This window comes from Gadus morhua, chromosome 8, assembly GCF_902167405.1.
Source record: "Gadus morhua chromosome 8, gadMor3.0, whole genome shotgun sequence".
NCBI lineage: Eukaryota > Metazoa > Chordata > Actinopteri > Gadiformes > Gadidae > Gadus > Gadus morhua.
In genome coordinates this window covers 18,747,784-18,764,733 of record NC_044055.1, presented here as the reverse complement: position 1 = coordinate 18,764,733, position 16,950 = coordinate 18,747,784, and the positions used below count along the sequence as shown (strand labels likewise).

Genomic DNA, 16,950 nt, shown 5'->3' with positions numbered 1-16,950 from the left:
AACCTGGTAGTATTTTATTAGCGGAAAAAATATGTAAAATATTTAGGTTATATTTCATTATATTTCATTAGTTTACACTTTTGAAAAAGTACGGTTCCATCTATGATTTTGTAAATTTGTTGTTTAAAAAATTAAAAGGGAAATATGTGAGAAATGTGCCATCTTTGCCATTATTTTGGACACAGTTACAATACACATTTTAAAGATCCCATGACATTCCTCCAGGTGTGAGTGTGATTAGCCACTAGCCGTTTTGAATATCTGGGTGGACACGCCCACTTGTGATGTCATAAGTGGCAGATTTTCAAAACACTTGCAAGGCTAATCAAACTCACACCTGGTGGCATGTCATGGGACCTTTAAGCAGAACCTTTAGAGAGAAATACAATGAGAGCTTAATATAGGTTTCCTATACACAACCATGCCTGGTTTTACCAATTTTACATCCATCTCCCTCAGTCGGCATTAACAATCCTATCTTATCTTAACTGATTTAAAACACACATAAATGTTAAAGAGTGTAGTTAAACACGCAACACTTCCTTTAACAAGAGGTTTTTACTTTTTTTATTACAAGAATATGGATTAGATTTGTGCACTGAAAAATGAAAAGAAAGAAAATACACTGTTCTTTTCACAGGTATTTTTTCCACACAAACTCGGTCAAAACATGGGACGATCACCAAGCCCACAACTCTCCCCCCATTCACATATTAACGTAATACAAATATTAATCCCACCCCACAATCCCCTAACACAAGGTCTCGACCATCAGCAACACTCAGCAACAACATACAGCCGACACTCAACTGATCACCTGACACTCACACACACCTACATTACCATGAGGACATCACTGCTGGCGCGCATCGGTATAAAAATAAGAGTCAGAATGCCTTCATCTGAGTTATCTTGATCATATACACTGGGTACAGGTTATGGGTGATACATTAGGGTGCTAAAAATACTTTAAAAAAAATGAGTTTTCACTGACCTTCAAACCTCATTAGTTATGGAGCACACACACACACACACACACACACACACACACACACACACACACACACACACACACACACACACACACACACACACACACACACACACACAAACATTAACAGTAGGACTTGTTAAGTGGCTTATTCCATGGACTGCAGAAGTTAGCCAGCAGCCTCAGTAATAGTTAATAATTAAATTGTTTTGCTGACGGTTTCGTTAGGTATATGTGACATTTCTATCAGGCCTGTGTTGCAAGTAAAGGCTGAAGAGCATAGATTTTCTCTTTTCGACAGATAACACTCTGTTTAGAGTAAGCTACCGCACATAAAAACCTAACACTATGCAAGCATCACTGGCCCATCCCGGACAACTCACTGCCAATCATACAGACTCACAATCATAGCATTGCTAGCCCATCATGTCCAGTAACCATGGATGCCAGAGAGGCGTCTCTAGAATGAGGCATGCCATAACATGCTCGTAGTTCCAGATCGATGGTTGCCCATGAAAAACAACATCACTTAAACTCATCATTACATTAGGAAATGCCAATAATTCCTAACTAGGAAATGCTCTCAACCATAATCTATATCAGCTGTCAACCGACATGGCCAGTAACAGACCTTCCACACGTTTCACCATAATAATCTTGCTATAATGTGCGTGATCGTGAGGGGAGAACCAATAAATTAAATCCAAATGTATAAGAAACACGTCCCCAAAACACTTCCCTTCTCCCATGGATATGGACTAAAACAACAGTTCTCCGCTACTCTAAACAGGTAATGTGACATCGTTCCATGTGGCAGTTATGAAAAGGAAAAGCAGAGCCCTTTTACAGTCAACGAGTGAATACAGTACTGCTAGTGTTTGTCTGATGTCCATAAAGCAGTCGAAGTCGCCCATGGAGGCCAACGGTTATGCAGCTTTTTATCCCAACTCCATATCGTCTGTCTCGTTGTGTACAGTTAAAGTCTATTGAGTGCCCCTGATTGGTTGTTGAAGTGAAGAGCTTTACACGATTGGCCCCCCATGGTACATAGCCCCGCCCCCTGCAGTGACATTTAGCAACAGGGAAATGGTTTTGTAGTTGGTTTCTTTCGTCAGTTCCAAATGTTTCACAACTTCTGCAGCTGTTGAGCAGAATCAAATGGGACACACACACACACACACACGCACACGCGTGTGTGGTCGCCACGGGTGCAGGCATTCTCTCGACAGTCCGTTTGTGTGTGTGTGTGTCTTAGTCATTCCTGGTTCAGGTTCAAAGGGTGAAGTGATGGTGGGCGGGGGCTTGTCAGTCGTCTTTGGACAGGTAGCCCATGTGGACGTTGGTGAGGAAGTCACAGGTGGGGATACTGCTTGCAGCCTGGTGCAGGTTACTGGCGCTGATCTCCCTGGGAACCCTGCAAGACATGAGCGAGGACCAATGAGAACCAAGGGCTCAGCCGCCTAATCAATGAGAATGATCTGGGTCTGAAGATTACCGCAGAGGAGGATTTTTAGGAAATAAGGAATATTTTAGTAGTGTACTCTTCAAGTCCCTAACAAAAAGTAACAACAGGACAGATTATCTTTGTTGTTCAGATACAATCTGTGCATTTAAGGGATTGTTGGTATAAATCCTGTCCCCTTGTCACCTTGTGAAGAAAACAAAACCAAAACAGCAGCAGCAGAAGTAGACGACGTAGGAGGAGATAGCGGACGGTTGATCACTAGAGAAGGACAACAGCGCCCGAGCCACATCTCACCTGTTCTGGGGAGATTTAGCGTGCGCCCCGGCCAAGGCCTCTCTCAGGATGTCACTCGCAAATTGCTCTGTCGCCTGGGGAGTAACAGACACACGCACCATTAGCTCACCAACCCTATCCTTTACCCTGCACAGTTCAAGGCGATGCATGGTCTTAGTGGAGTCATGCATAATCGTGGGCGTGCCCGTCAGTGTGACAGGTGAGGACAGGTGGCGGTGAGGTCAGGGATATAGGGGGCGGGGCTCCGCTCTCCCGTCACGGCAGTCACAACACGCACCTTGAGGATCATGGCCTCCACCAGCGGGGCGAACACGTTCTTCTCCACCTCCACCGGCTGGAAGGCCACGCCGATCTGAAGGGGGAGGGAGGGGTTAGGCCTCAATAAGGAATCACACACAAGGCGCTTGGGGGGGGGGGATCTGATGTATTATTTTCAAATACGTGATTGAAAAGATGGAAGAGGTAATTGGAGGTGTGTCAGTTTTGATGCAGAATCAACAAAACAAAAAACTATATTTGAGTTCTAAGCCAAACCCACCGTGGGCTGAGATAGGTGGAATTAATCAGTGGCAACAGTAGGGCTGCTTCGATCCAACACGCACTCTCCTAAAGAGCAGTCCTGCACCAGAGCTAGCTGGGGGCCGCGGCTCACCTGCTGCGCCGTCTCCTGGATGAACTGGTCCGAGGGGGAGGGGCCCAGGAAGAACCTGGGCTCGGGGTCCGACTCCGGCTCCTCCTCCTTGACCTCCTTGAGCCGGTGGCAGGCCGGCGTCACCGTGACGATGTCCACGATCTCGTTGTCGGGCTCCTCGGGCTCCTTCTTCAGCAGCGCCTGCATCTGCTCCACCCGCTGCAGGAGCTCCTCACTGCTGCCCAGTGTGCACGGACACTCTGCAGCCGCGACACAGGGGGGGGGGCATGGGGGGAGGGGGAGGGGGGGGAGGGAGGGCACGGGGGGAGGGGGGAGAAAGCAAAAGCAAAAGAAAATGAAGGAAAGAACATGGGAGGGAGAGGAGGTGGGAGGGGTGGAAATGGAGAATAAGAGGAAATTGAGAAGTGGGAGTTGGTGAGTGGGTGAGAGAGTAGGGGAGGCAGAGGTAGTACGAGAGGTACAGATAGAGGGGTACAGAGCGGTACAAAGGGAGAGAGAGAGAGAAATGTGGCGATGGAGAGAGAATAATTGAGCTTCATTAGCATGTAAATACAAAATATCTGGCCAAGCTTACACATCTGCTTTCTGGATGCGCGCCGGTTTGATGTGTGGGCGTCAGACTACAGAAGAGCTTCGGTAGAATGTCAAGGCAGCAACACTGATTTAAATAGAGCCTTGTTTCTACCCTCTCTGCCACATGGTGCAGTGGAGAGACGGAGAGACAGACAGATAGCCAGAGAGAGAGAGCCATCACGGGTAGGTAGTGATGAGTCGTACACTCTTATGCAAGGGGGTTGAGTCACCAAACTTTGCAGTCCTGTCCATCACCAAAGCGTACGTCTAATTAGCTGCCCTACCTGTGAACAGCAGCTACACAGTGAAGGCTGCCTGGCCCAGCCTGCTCTCACACTCATTAGGCCGGCTTGATGAGGCCTTTAACGGTGGGCGTCCGCAACCATTAAACAAGCAGCTCCCATACAATCCGATTCTTCAGCCCATATATTTTCCAGCCATGTAATCATAATGACCTTTCGAAAGGCTGCTGCAAAGTTCTTTACAGAACAAAACCAGATTATTTCAAAGCCCTTTGGACTTTTCGCCACAACTCTGATTGTACATGCGATCGTTAGCTGCATTGGATTCGAGCGCAGCAGTAGTCTCTTGAGTCGTTACCTGTGATACTCTAGCATCGTGTTTTAGGGCGTTGATTTGGGACAAACCGGTTTCTGCGACGACTCCAGTCCAAGTGAAAACCATGACAACTTGACCCTCTGACGCCGGCGGCTGGGGACTCACCGGGCTCGCTGTCTATCTGCGTGAGGATGTCCTCCATGGACTCCTCGTCGTCCCGGCGCTGGGGCTCGGGGTCCGGCGGGGTGTACCCCCTCTGCCGGCACCACTGGACCACCTCCCGGGTCTTGGGCGGGGTCAGGGCCTGGAGCCGGGGCGAGCGGTCCAGCACGTCCTGGACCACGCGCTTCACGGCCACCGCCCGCTGGAGCTGAAGCACACCACGGACAACGTCTCCTCAGTCAACTACACGTGATGCGCTGAGGCAGCACACTCTGCACACAATATACAGACACACCCTTAAAAACTGCTTTGCAGTGGAGCGAAAAACCACTCCTCATCCAGGCATCGCCTTGTCCTGATCCTTTGTATAATGACTCGCTTTTAAGTGAGGTGAATGATGAATTAGTCGTGTGCAGACAGAGACAGCCTGGAGACCCCCTTGGCTGTCAGGGAACAGAGCCTGGGACCAGAGGGGCTTGTGAGGACAGGAAGAGAGACAGCTTTACAGGGACCTGGCGATCAAGCCGTTATGAACAGCGGCATGGGCATGGGCCGAGGCAAATGTGCCCTGCACGGGAACAGCAAAGGCACAAGGCAAGCAGAAAGCCTGCTGATTCGATGTGGTGGAATACTGCACACACGGCCCCTGGTACACAGAGACGAGGAGGCGCAAGACAATACAATTTGCGACTGCCAATCAAGGGCTGCCGGGGCCCAGACACTCTAATAACAGGCGACACCGATACTGTCACACAGGGTTTGAGTCTTCCACACTTTAATCCCCCCGCACCGTGTCGTGGTGAGCGAGCCGTAGAGGAGCAGCACAGCGTTCACAAGAATGGGTGCGACGTGTGAAGTTTTTTAAAATTAAATCAGACTTTCCGTTTCAGCATATTTTAAGACAAATCCTTCTCTCTTCTTCACTACACTGCCAAAAACAAGGGAGAAAGAATACTTGGGATATTCGTTTTATCTTTCAGCTTGCATACCCGTCATCTTTACAGACACACAAGCATAACTGGAAGTGAATGTTCGGATCTGCATCATGATCAACAGTATAATAGACACAATTACAAGGAGATAATCCTCTTCAGCAGGGAAAGATACTGCATTGGTTAATGCTATTTATTATTCTAATATATCTTCAGAATCCTAGATCATTTCCAAAGCTTGAAATCTGAAATTACACAGCCCTATTTACATAAAACAATCGTCACTCTTCGATCATTCTTTATAGTACATTTGTTCTTATCCGTTAATGCTTAATAACCACTTAATGAGAGTTGTCTGAAAGAAAGCATACACACATAAACACACACAAACACGCACACACATACACGCACGCACGCTGTGTGTGTGTGACTCACCTCTGACGCACGGCGCTTGCCGATGTTCCACGAGTAGTACTGCTCTTCCGACGAGGCGCAGAACGGATGGGAGTCCTCCGCTAAACAGACAAGACAGACACACCGATTACAGAGAAACCCATTACACCTGCTCACCAAGCACCTCATGGACATTCGTTGCCATGGAGATGGCCGAAAGCGGTCACATACTTTTGTCCGGCACGATGAGCGGGAACTTCTTCACCACGGCGGTCAGCAGCTGCATCATGGTCTCTACGTGTTCCGTGCTGAGGACAAAGACAACGCACACGACCACAACCGTCACACACAACCTAGAACCTGAGCTACATTCGTCATTCATTACTGTGAAGGCATCTAGCAGATTTATATCCAAATTAACGATCGGCGAATGTATTGGATGTGTGTGTGTGTGTGTGTGTGTGTGTGTGTGTGTGTGTGTGTGTGTGTGTGTGTGTGTGTGTGTGTGTGTGTGTGTGTGTGTGTGTGTGTGTGTGTGTGTGGTCCTCACTTGATGAGATCTAGCGGCGAGGTGTCGGGCCCTTGCTCCGTCTTGACGGTGGCGGCGACGACGTTGGGAGTGGGGGGTCCGGCAGGCGGGAGGAGGGCCGACGTGGAGGAGGGAACGGGGGACGAGACGGGCGTGGCCGCACACGGCTCTGTTTTAACTGTGGGGGAGAAAGAGAGAGCCGGACAGACAGACGTAGAGAGAGGAGAGGAACAGAGACAACATCAGTAATGATGGAGGTGCAGGGGTGGAAGTATCAGGGTGGGAGGGGTAATGTGTGCGGGGGGGGGGGGGGGGGGGAGTCTCGTCTCACCTTGTGCCAGAGGCAGGGTGAGAGGTAGGGGGGCCTGGCTGGCAGGACTGGGGGAGGCTCCAGCCTCGGTGGCTCCAGGAGTATAGGGGGTGATGGTGGAGGAGGAAGAGGGAGGAGCACTGAGGACTGGACCTTTGGACACGGCTACACACACAAAGGACGAAGGAAAAACACACGCGTGAAGCCTCAACAGTCTCACCTATTAGAATCCTGGCAACAAAATAAAATAAAAGCTACTACTCTAATTTCTTGCTATTTCTAAGACGTTGAAATAGCATCAACGTCTAAGACCCATCGGCCAAGAGACAATAAGGCAGGCTTAGGTGACGTCTCTCGCTCACCTTTGCCAGCAGGCATGAGCATGGACTGCATGGCCCCGGCCCCTGCCGCCAGCTGCTTCAGCTGGTTGGTGGGGAGGCTTAAGACCGTCTGCTGGGACCCGCCTGAACCCCCTGGGTGGATCTTCAGCATGCCTGAGGATCAAACAGGAAGTGAGCTGTCTAATACTGTGTGATCACACATGCAGCATTTCTACTGGGGATCAAATTATTCGTTCGTCCTTGCTTCACGTTTGAACAGTGAACCACTTTGTCAGCATAAATAGATCTGATAACGTTCACGCTTCACCATCAAGGTACATTCCCCAGCCGGTCCACGTTAGTCACCCGGCACACCGGTAAACCGACCCACACCAGCGCCGCGGCGGACCCACCTGACCCGCTCTTCCCGCCGGCCGCCATGCTGCTGACCAGCGAGGCCGCCGTGACCAGGGACGTCCCGGGCCCTTTGCCCCCGCCGGCCCCTTTGGGCGGACCCACCACCGGCATGTTGGCGATGCTCTTGGCCACCGTGAGCGCCGTAGCCCCCGCCGCCACCGCCTTCCCGCCGGCCGCCCCGGCCTTGACCAGGGCGGCCGCCGTGCTCTTGGCCAGGCTGCTGCTGCTGCTGGCGGCGGCGGCGGCGGCGCTGGCGTTCTTGGCGGCGTTGATGACGGCCGCCTGGTTGGCCGCCATCAGGACGGGGTGGTGCTGCTGGGGCGTCGGCCGGGGGCCCTCCGTCGTCTGCAAGGACAGAACGGCACACACACAGCAGTCAACATACATGTTTACTACGGTACGCTACCCTAGCGATGTTCTGGTTTGGGCTGTAGAGCTCACATGTGTTACGCTGCGAGTTGACTGTACATAAGAAGGGTATACATAAGAAGGGTATACATAAGTATGGAGCAAGTATTGAGCGTTTAGCGGCCAATGACTTGGCAACGGTTTTCTGCTCGGCAACAGTTCGATTTTGAAACTACAATGAAAGCAATGTTATCACCACCACCACCACAGAACACTGACAGTTTAGTGACTCAATCGTGACCTGACTTGATTCAAAAAGATGCACGCTGTGTAGTGTTTGCGGTTGAGCCAGGATCCCCCTTTTCCCCCCCTAGAATCGGTTCCCATAGCGAGGCGCAAAAGGTCACTGGGTTTATGGAATCCAGTCCGAGACAATGAAGTCCATCTCCCACTGGCAGCAGCCCAGCACCCCAATTAACATGGTCGAGGGGGACGTGCAAAGAGGCCTTGCAACTCCACACTGCAACAGCTCAATATTCATTTGTTTAATTGTCCACAAAATTCCTAGAATAAAAAGACGTCAAAAGGTATGTCTCACTGAGCCTCTCTATAATGGGCGTGACAGGGCTGGGTCTGTGACAGAGCCCTGCCCACGGTGTGCATGCAATGACATTTGGTGCCTCTGCATATCTGGGCTTAATGAGGCAAAGCCAAGCACAGCAAAGCTTTAATCAGTGCTAATGTGTTTGGGCCTTGGCGTGACGTCCATGCTGTGAACGCCACCAGACATCTGCAGCAGCCATTCAAAGTCTGCAGATTTTTGAGCTTGGAGGGGTGCAGTGACTGCACTCATCAACTAAAACACAAATATTTCTCCAGTATTGAGGGCTGAAAACTGAAGCCGCCTCCCTGCTGATACAGCGAACTCAATACAACAACCTCGTTTATAATGAAGCAGAACACTGACAGTTTAGTGACTCAATCGTTTCATTACGATAGACTCAGCAGGGTTTAATGAAGACATTATTTTTATTACTAAAGGCTGTACTTTCTTATTCTGACCGACCGGAAATGCTCTCCAAACCAAACGCTTATGCTTAGTGCTTAGAGACGTGACAAGCCGTTGAACAGCAGGACAGAGGGTTGGAAGGTCTACTTGAAACTGTAATATATTAAACATATAATAAAAAGTATTACGTTATAAAAGGAAAATTAGCCGCAGGATAAAAAGTGCTTAATTTAACAATCAGTGCTGTACACGCCGGTTTGTGAATCGCCAAATGTGCCGTTTTATTCAGAAATTGCCATTTAATCAGCGCTCAAATATGAACTTTGAAAATGTGCTTTCAGAAAAGTGGCATCAGCAGAAAAATAAATAAAGCAATATTCTGCAGCAGGGAGATGGATGGAAACAACAAGCCATTGCTCTAAAAACACTCTAGGGGGTTTCTGAAGTCAAACCTGCCACCTTTAGAACAAATTAACACTAAAACTGCCCGGTACAAAAAATAAAAACTACAAATGCACAGAAAAAAACCCCTGGTGGTAGTTAGGAGAGGTGGGGTATCGATGGGGTTCGGGGGTGGGTGGCAGAGCAGACAGACCTGCGGCAACAGCTGCTCTGTGCCCTACAGCTCTCGCTCTGGGGGGACACACTGCTAAGAGACTTCCATTGAAATATTGATCAACGACTGCAGTAAAAGATTCAACAACGGAGCGCGCAATCAACTGTAAGCAGGTTGTAAAAAGTTAGATGATCAGTAAAGTACCCATAAAATGAATGTGTTCTCAATTAAGTAGAGCGCTTCCCATGGTATTGGGGGGGCGTAGGAGGAGAAATCAGCAGATAATAATCAGCATACTACTTGAATGAGCAGTTCTTCTGTCTTCTGCACACACACACCAGGTGATAAGAGAGCAGGCCAAGGCTAGCAAACTCATAAACGGGAACCAGTGAGGGCCAATACACATGAATAGTGTCAGGCAGGCGGGCCGGGCCAGAACAAGCGAGCAAGGGGGTATTGTGTGCAGCGATGCGCGAGGGCTTCACTCCCCGCTATGAATCTCGGGGGGTCACCATGATAGACCGCGTCCAACATGTGAATGCAGTGAGGCTGGAGAGTGATATTCAGCTCAAGGATGGACAGACGAGATTTAAAATCAATTTCAGCTCCTTCTTTTTTTTTGCTGTTAGATGGTCAATATAATACTTCGATGGGTCGGTGTCAGGTACATTGCCCGGATAGCGAACACTGTAAGCAGGCACGGGCTGAATTACTGTGCCTCCCTTCATATTATGAATCTTGTTTTCTAGTTTTTTTCGCCACATTCAGCACAATTTTTAGCTGGTGAAGACATGACTTCATAATAAATATAGCAAAGGATAGTAAATGCAAACTGCAAAGATTTAAAGGCTAATGCAACAGTGCTGGCACAGCATTACACAATGGCGTCATTAGCATAAACAGGAACTGCCGCATCAGAGATTCAAAGAAATATATCATGCATAAAAACAGGGCCCAAAACTGAACATTGGGGGTAAACCTCATGCAACACCTGAGAAGCTGCAACTACCCAGCTGCATCAGGTCAGGCAGTTCACAAACCAACCAACCCCGAGCATCGTCCCATCAGCGGCAGTCTCACATGTAGTCCATCATTACATGATGGACTATGTCACAAGCTTCAGGAAGAATAATGGAGAGAGAGATCTGTGCAGTACTTCGCGTTTAGTGCTTTGACCGCACCACTCATACTGTCATTGAAGCAGGTCATAGTATAACTGCATTGCTTTGTACATCCAAACCATGTCAGATATTTGGGAAAAGGAGTTTCTCCACCTGATTTGTGAAAGCAAGTCAAAGGGAACACAAGCAGTTTGCAGTAGACTGGCAAACTAGTCTAGATCTTAATTCTATAGTAAGTTGCAGGTACAGTCATATTACTACCATAACAACATATTCAAACTGATGCTAGACGTGGTCCGGTTGAACAGATTAGATAAGACCTCCAATTCCATTTGTGTTCCATCCTCTACCGAGTTGACCTACTAGATATCTAAATACGTAGGCGTCAACAGACATCCCTCGAGTACGTTATTGTCTTGCTGCTGCCTGCTCCAGGTTCCACCATGACAGCTCCACTTACTGAATGTAATCAATTCATCTCTGTATCCAAAGTCATCAACATTAAATTAAATGACGTCAGCGGCACATATTTCAGCCATTTCTAAATGTTCGTATTCTATGTCTATGATTAAACCACGTTTCAGACTCCCATTATATTTTCCAGGCGCATTGGGGGTAAAATGAGCAAGCCATTATGATTGCTTCAAAAGGCATCACGTTAATGGACGACATGAAACAATCACCCCAACACACCGAGTACATCATATGTCGCCAAAGTACTCAAAATGCAGATGCTGAAAGGGCAATACAGCATAGAATTAGCTTGTTATGATAACAACTACTACACGGTGACATAGGGACTGATGAATGGAAACACTTGACTGCCTTGTTGGATAGATAATTCATTCAACACATTCAAAGTATCAAGACACCCAGTTCCTCTAGCCACTATTGAACGCATTCAAGCAGAGAAAATGTGACAAGCAACAGATAGATGTAAAGCGGGGCCCGTTGAGCATGGTTGATTTCATAGCATTAGCAGGGATGGAAAATTAATGATTGTGTGCCACTAATCTGATGGCACAGAAAAGATGGCGGTTTAACCTTCCACTGAATATTGCACTACCAAACTATAATAGTTATTGGAACGCTTGAAAAAAATGTGTGCGTGTTATGCGATTTAATAATATATGACGGCCATTTCGCCCTGGATAAGCTCCATCTCGTCTGGTATGTCATTCCATCAAGCGACAGGGCCAGGAAGGACCCATGGGCACAGACAGACACAGAGACAGAGAGACAGGGACCGAGACAGAGACAGAGAGAGAGACTGGCCTGCGGCGGGTCGGGCGCGGGGGCGGTACTGACAGAGCTGGGGGTGGAGCTGGCCGCGGTGATGACCCCGCCCGTCATCCTCAGCGTGGTGGTCCCCGGCTTGGACAGGTGGCTCCCCGCCGTCGAGGCCACCTTCACGGAGCCGTCCGACAGCTTCACCTGGGAGCCCTGGGCGCCGCCCACCACCTGCCAATCATTGGGGAGAGGAGGAGCTGAATCAATGTGGGAACGGGGGGGTGAGGGTGGGGGGGGGGGGGGGCAGGGTGCAACACAGACCAGGGGTCCATGGGAGGCCAGCGATGCAGCGTTCAATTCAAACCCCAGTCAATCGATACAATCCCTGAGTGGGTTTTAATCCATTTGTGCATGTAGGTCAGCACCCGTAAAAGTGCAATCCCGTCCATGAGAAACCTCGGCTCTTGCAAGTCTGCTCTAAATAAAGCCCAGCTTATTTAGAGCGTTTTTTTAGGGGATGTGCATCCCCTAAAAAACGCCATTCAAGTCTCACGCCCCAAACTTCAACACTGAGCGAAGCCAACAGCGAGTGTTGTCCTGTGTGCGCTGGCTAATGTATGAGCAGCCAAGGCAAAGGTCCCCGGGAGGGGGCAGATGGTGGAGAGAACACCAGAAATTAAAGTTATATTTAAGACAAAATAGAGTTAGGCAAAATGATGAAGAGGCCGCCTCCAGCTAGACACCTCAGAGGGAAGCCAGGACTACACAAGTGGTTCCTGAGGCTTAAAGGATACCTTTACACTTATAGACACACACACACACACCTACACACACTCAGACTTGTAACCGAGTGTTGTTTATTTATTCTAAATTGAGTCGTCTACAGCTTTGCCTGCGGTGCTGCAGGATAAACAGAACGATATTTATGATCGGTTTACACTCGGCTACGGAGGGGGAAAAAAGGCACTGTGCTCAAAATAAATGTGCCTTCACACAGCAAAGCTGTTAATAAGCAGGTACTAGGCCGGCTGAGGACACGACACCAACCCTCCCGCTGGGAGAGCCCTGCCTGAGGCCAGAGGAAACGGAAATATACTGAGACAAACCGGACGCCATTTTCTTTTTTGGCAATGTGAGCGGACGGGTAAAATTACGCATTGATCCGTTGCCAAGAACTACAGTCATTAAAGTAAAGCAATAATCAGGCCAAATTGCCGCCGTCGTGGCTATAATTAAAAAGTCTGAGCTAAACTCGTAAATAGAGGCTGTGTAGTTGAGGAAGAGGTGATTAAGCCATTAGTAGCGTGTAAGACTGACGCATGGCTGCATGAACACAAAAGATACAGAAAAGAATAGATATTGGAAACTTTGTCCAACTCGACTTCCTCCACACAGCCAAAACAGAACCACACACACAAACACAATCAAACATACAAACACAGACCCACACAGACAGACACACAACAAGAAACACAGCCAGACAGACACAAACCCAGACAGACACACACCCAGACAGACACACACCCAGACAGACACGACACACCCAGACAGACACACACCCAGACAGACACACACAGACAGACACCCACCTGGGCCAGGATGGCGGCCTTTTGGCCGGCGGTCACCCGGATGGCCTGCTGGGTGGCTGGGGAGGAGCTGGAGGAGCTGGACCCCCCCTGCTTCCCCGACCCCTGCGCCGGCTGCCCAACCAAAAAGGTGCCCTGGGAAAAGAGCCAAAGACAAGGCATTTAGATTGGGCCACATGCCAAGCTACACCCCACTAAAAAAATGTCCACCTTTTTTTCTACGATTAAATAGTCATTTCTCAATGAGCTTTGAAAAGTGTTTGGCTTACTACCGTACTTTGAAATTATCCAGTTTAATGCACTTGGCCCCTCAATTTACACATTGTCTTGCAATTTCCTGCCCACAAACTCATTCAACGCTGCTTTTTAAAAAGCAAGCTAACCATGGCTCAGACAGAGAGCCTGTAGGAATAAAACGAAAGCATCCGACCCAGTTAAAGTCAGCAGGGCCCCAGCTCCTTTGTATTGGGTTGGCTTCAAAGCAGACAGCATTGTCTCAACAGCTGGCTGCTGAATCGAAGCCGCTGTATTTAATGCATCTATTTAAGAACACGCCAGACTTCATCGCCACACGCGGGATGTAAGAAACAGTCCAAATTTCAACAACGCCCTTTGTAGAAAAGACTCTCGGAACGGCATACAAGATATGTAATGCAGAGTGTCGAGTCTTAAGACAGGAGCAGGTGGGTAGCTAAGATTTAAATGAAGTTTCACTAACGGACAATCATTTGGAAAGACCGAGGGTATAGAAAACCCCTCCTGCCCTTAACCCTTGCAACTTAACTTGCAAGGGTTAACTCTCTGAACTTTCACCAATCATGCACAGGCAGATTAGCACAGTTGACGAGAGAAAGGCAGGCGACCAGGAACTTGACTCTGTAGATAATCTTCCTGGTAGGTAGCTACAAAACCTGCTCAGATTAGTTGATTTCTTGCCAGTGGGTTGAACCATTTGATAACTTTTATTGGAGTATCAGATTTACATAAGCTGCTCACAATAAGATTCTTTTTTTTTAAAGAAATATTGCCTACTGCTCCATTTTATTCCCCAAGGCATAAATCCAAGATTTTGCACCTTGCCTGAGTGATACCATTTTTCAAAGTGGACAACCTCTTATCAGACGTTTTAATACAAAAAGGCTTTAAATTAATTCAGATACACGTCATTAATCAGCAGGTGGGTATGAAGCGTCTTGCTTAATGGGATCAAACGCTGAACATTTCACCTAGGAGCACCTTAGAGAGTAGTACACTATCCTCCCTGAGGAAGAAGGTTTCGGCTACAATCAGTGGGGACTTGATGCGCGTGTCTTTGGTTTACACCCGAGCGCGTGTGCGTGTACCTGAGGGGTCTGCTTGAGGATATACGACGTGTACGAGAGGTTTGACGGCAGGCTGCTGGAGGTAGAGGAAGAGGAGGACGAGGAGGGGGGGTGCGATCCACCTGTGCTTGTAGACGAGCTGCCGTGGGACTGCTGGCCTGAGATCACACACACACACACACAGAGTTAATCATTGATACACATTAAGACAATTAATTTGATACAGAAATGGGCCCCTTAAAACTCCATCTAGGACCTTGAGGGACCAGCTCACTAGTTAGGATGCCTGCTGTTTAGCAGTGTAGCAGCCAAAGAGCTTTCAGTCCAACTTCAAAGGTGATTACAGGGGGATTCGTAACTGATATAAAAACTGGGGCGCATACCAGTGTTGTTTTGAAATGGTGCCGTATGAAAAGCAGTTTAAAATGTCAAAATATTCGTCATCTAACTTGTACGGATACAAAAAGATTTGGTTCTTACATCTCCTGTTAGTTTCCAACGGTCGTGATGGGTAATTTTTTCAATATTGAGTAAAGCAATTCTGTGGACGTGGGTGTGAGGTCATTCCCAGCATCACCTTTAATTCTGCAACAAAACAAGTCTGTGGAGGGTTGACTCAACAAACTTGGATAATCTGTCCTTTGTCCCGGCGCAAACTGTATCAGAAAACGCTGCAGTTTCTCTCGTTTTCATGCCGTTTACGGGCCTGATGGGGAAAGGACCTTTAGGAACACCATCCCTCTACTGTCCCAGACACTGTATCTCTGCGCCCCAGCTGCTATTTATACTGTCCCGGGGACAACAGGACCTGCTTCATTTAATACCCGGGCCACCGTAATAACACGACACCAAGGATACGGCAGACAACAGCAGGGGGCAGCGGGGGGGCTCTACCTGCTGAGTTGGAGGCACGGAGGATGGCTCCCTGGGGGATGAGCAGCAGCTTGCCCTTCCCAGAGGGGTTCTTGCTGTTGGTGGTCAGGTACAGCTTGGTCCCGGGGGGCAGGTTGGCCAGGTTGGCCAGGTTGTTGGCAGGCAGCTGGAGAGTGGCCATCACTGGGGGCCGCACACACGCACACACACACACACACAAAACAACAGAGTACATTTTCACGTTAAGAAATAAAGCGATTGCATGCGGCACGTGTAATATTGGATTGGGTAAAAGCGTTAACCTGTTTATAATCAGCTAATGGAGCATATACTTCAAAGCAACCGACATGTTTTGAGATACATTTCATTAGTGAGCAGGTAGGGGTTAGGGCATACAGGTGGCTTGTGGACATTGGGATCCAGCCCGTTTGACTGGTTGTCCACACCCTAGCCGCTACAGTACCCAGCCCCACACTACTCACTCTGAAAGTGGCACAATAGGACAAATCAACAAAGCCTGTACTTCTACTTCTAAGAATAAAAACCATCCCGGGTTTATGGACCCCGCTTGAACGCTGACCTCCGCTCTTCCCACTTCCCGATCCGCCGGTGGTCTTGGTGGACGCCTGCTGGCCGGCGGCGCTCCCAGACCCGCTGACCAGGGCTTTGGCCACGCCCTGGGCCACCGCCTGTTTGCCGCCCATGCCCTTGGAGCTGGAGGGGTTCCCCTTGGCCACCAGGATCTGCCCGCTGCTGATGGCCACCTGCTTCACCGCAGACTGGAGGGCCGAGCTGACGGGGAGGCCCAGCATCTAGCAGGAGGAGGCACAACAGAAACAGGCTCAGGAGAAGGTTTATAGAGCATCAAAGGGATATTGAGTGTACGTGTGTGTGTGTGTGTGTGTGTGCACATGCGTGTGCGTCTGGGCTTGTGTGCCTGTGTACGTGTGTGTACGTGTGTGTACGTGTATGTGCGTGTGCGTGTGTGTGTGTCACACCTTGCTCGTCATGGCCGCGGTGGCCCCTGCCGCCGGTTTCTGGGGAGACATGGAAACGACATGACCGCCCTTCACTGCGACAAACTGCTGCGCCGCCGTGGCAACTGACTGCTGCTGCTGCTGGGCGGTTGCCGTGGAAACCATCTGCTGCTGAGTGGAAACCTCGCCTGGCTCCTGCTTGATTATTACCTTCAGAAAAGGAAAAATAAAACACCAGAGCACATGAGGAGGAAGCAGGCCTGAGCCGCAATGAGAATCATGCCAGATGACAATCCTATCATCCTCTCTAGATTATGATACAATCACCCTCT

General features: G+C 49.0%; 1 protein-coding gene across 3 annotated transcripts in view; it reads right to left on the bottom strand.

Moving 5' to 3' along the window:
- Positions 1-543: 543 nt before the first annotated feature.
- The window catches only part of yeats2 (YEATS domain containing 2), a 28,801-nt gene continuing 12,394 nt past the window's right edge, over positions 544-16,950 (bottom strand). For 2 of the 3 annotated variants that reach the window (XM_030364018.1, XM_030364019.1), the window contains exons 15-31: positions 16,640-16,828; positions 16,222-16,453; positions 15,663-15,824; positions 14,790-14,926; positions 13,450-13,581; positions 11,906-12,091; positions 7,593-7,941; positions 7,222-7,353; positions 6,881-7,024; positions 6,571-6,727; positions 6,252-6,328; positions 6,063-6,142; positions 4,699-4,903; positions 3,403-3,641; positions 3,028-3,102; positions 2,751-2,824; positions 544-2,405 (exon numbers count right to left, since the gene is read on the bottom strand). In XM_030364018.1, the coding sequence (XP_030219878.1) occupies positions 2,297-2,405; positions 2,751-2,824; positions 3,028-3,102; positions 3,403-3,641; positions 4,699-4,903; positions 6,063-6,142; positions 6,252-6,328; positions 6,571-6,727; positions 6,881-7,024; positions 7,222-7,353; positions 7,593-7,941; positions 11,906-12,091; positions 13,450-13,581; positions 14,790-14,926; positions 15,663-15,824; positions 16,222-16,453; positions 16,640-16,828 (2,679 nt within the window). In that variant the 3' untranslated portion in view covers positions 544-2,296. The remainder of the gene's footprint in view (positions 2,406-2,750; positions 2,825-3,027; positions 3,103-3,402; positions 3,642-4,698; positions 4,904-6,062; positions 6,143-6,251; positions 6,329-6,570; positions 6,728-6,880; positions 7,025-7,221; positions 7,354-7,592; positions 7,942-11,905; positions 12,092-13,449; positions 13,582-14,789; positions 14,927-15,662; positions 15,825-16,221; positions 16,454-16,639; positions 16,829-16,950) is intronic. The other variant, XM_030364020.1, reaches the window with a different exon arrangement.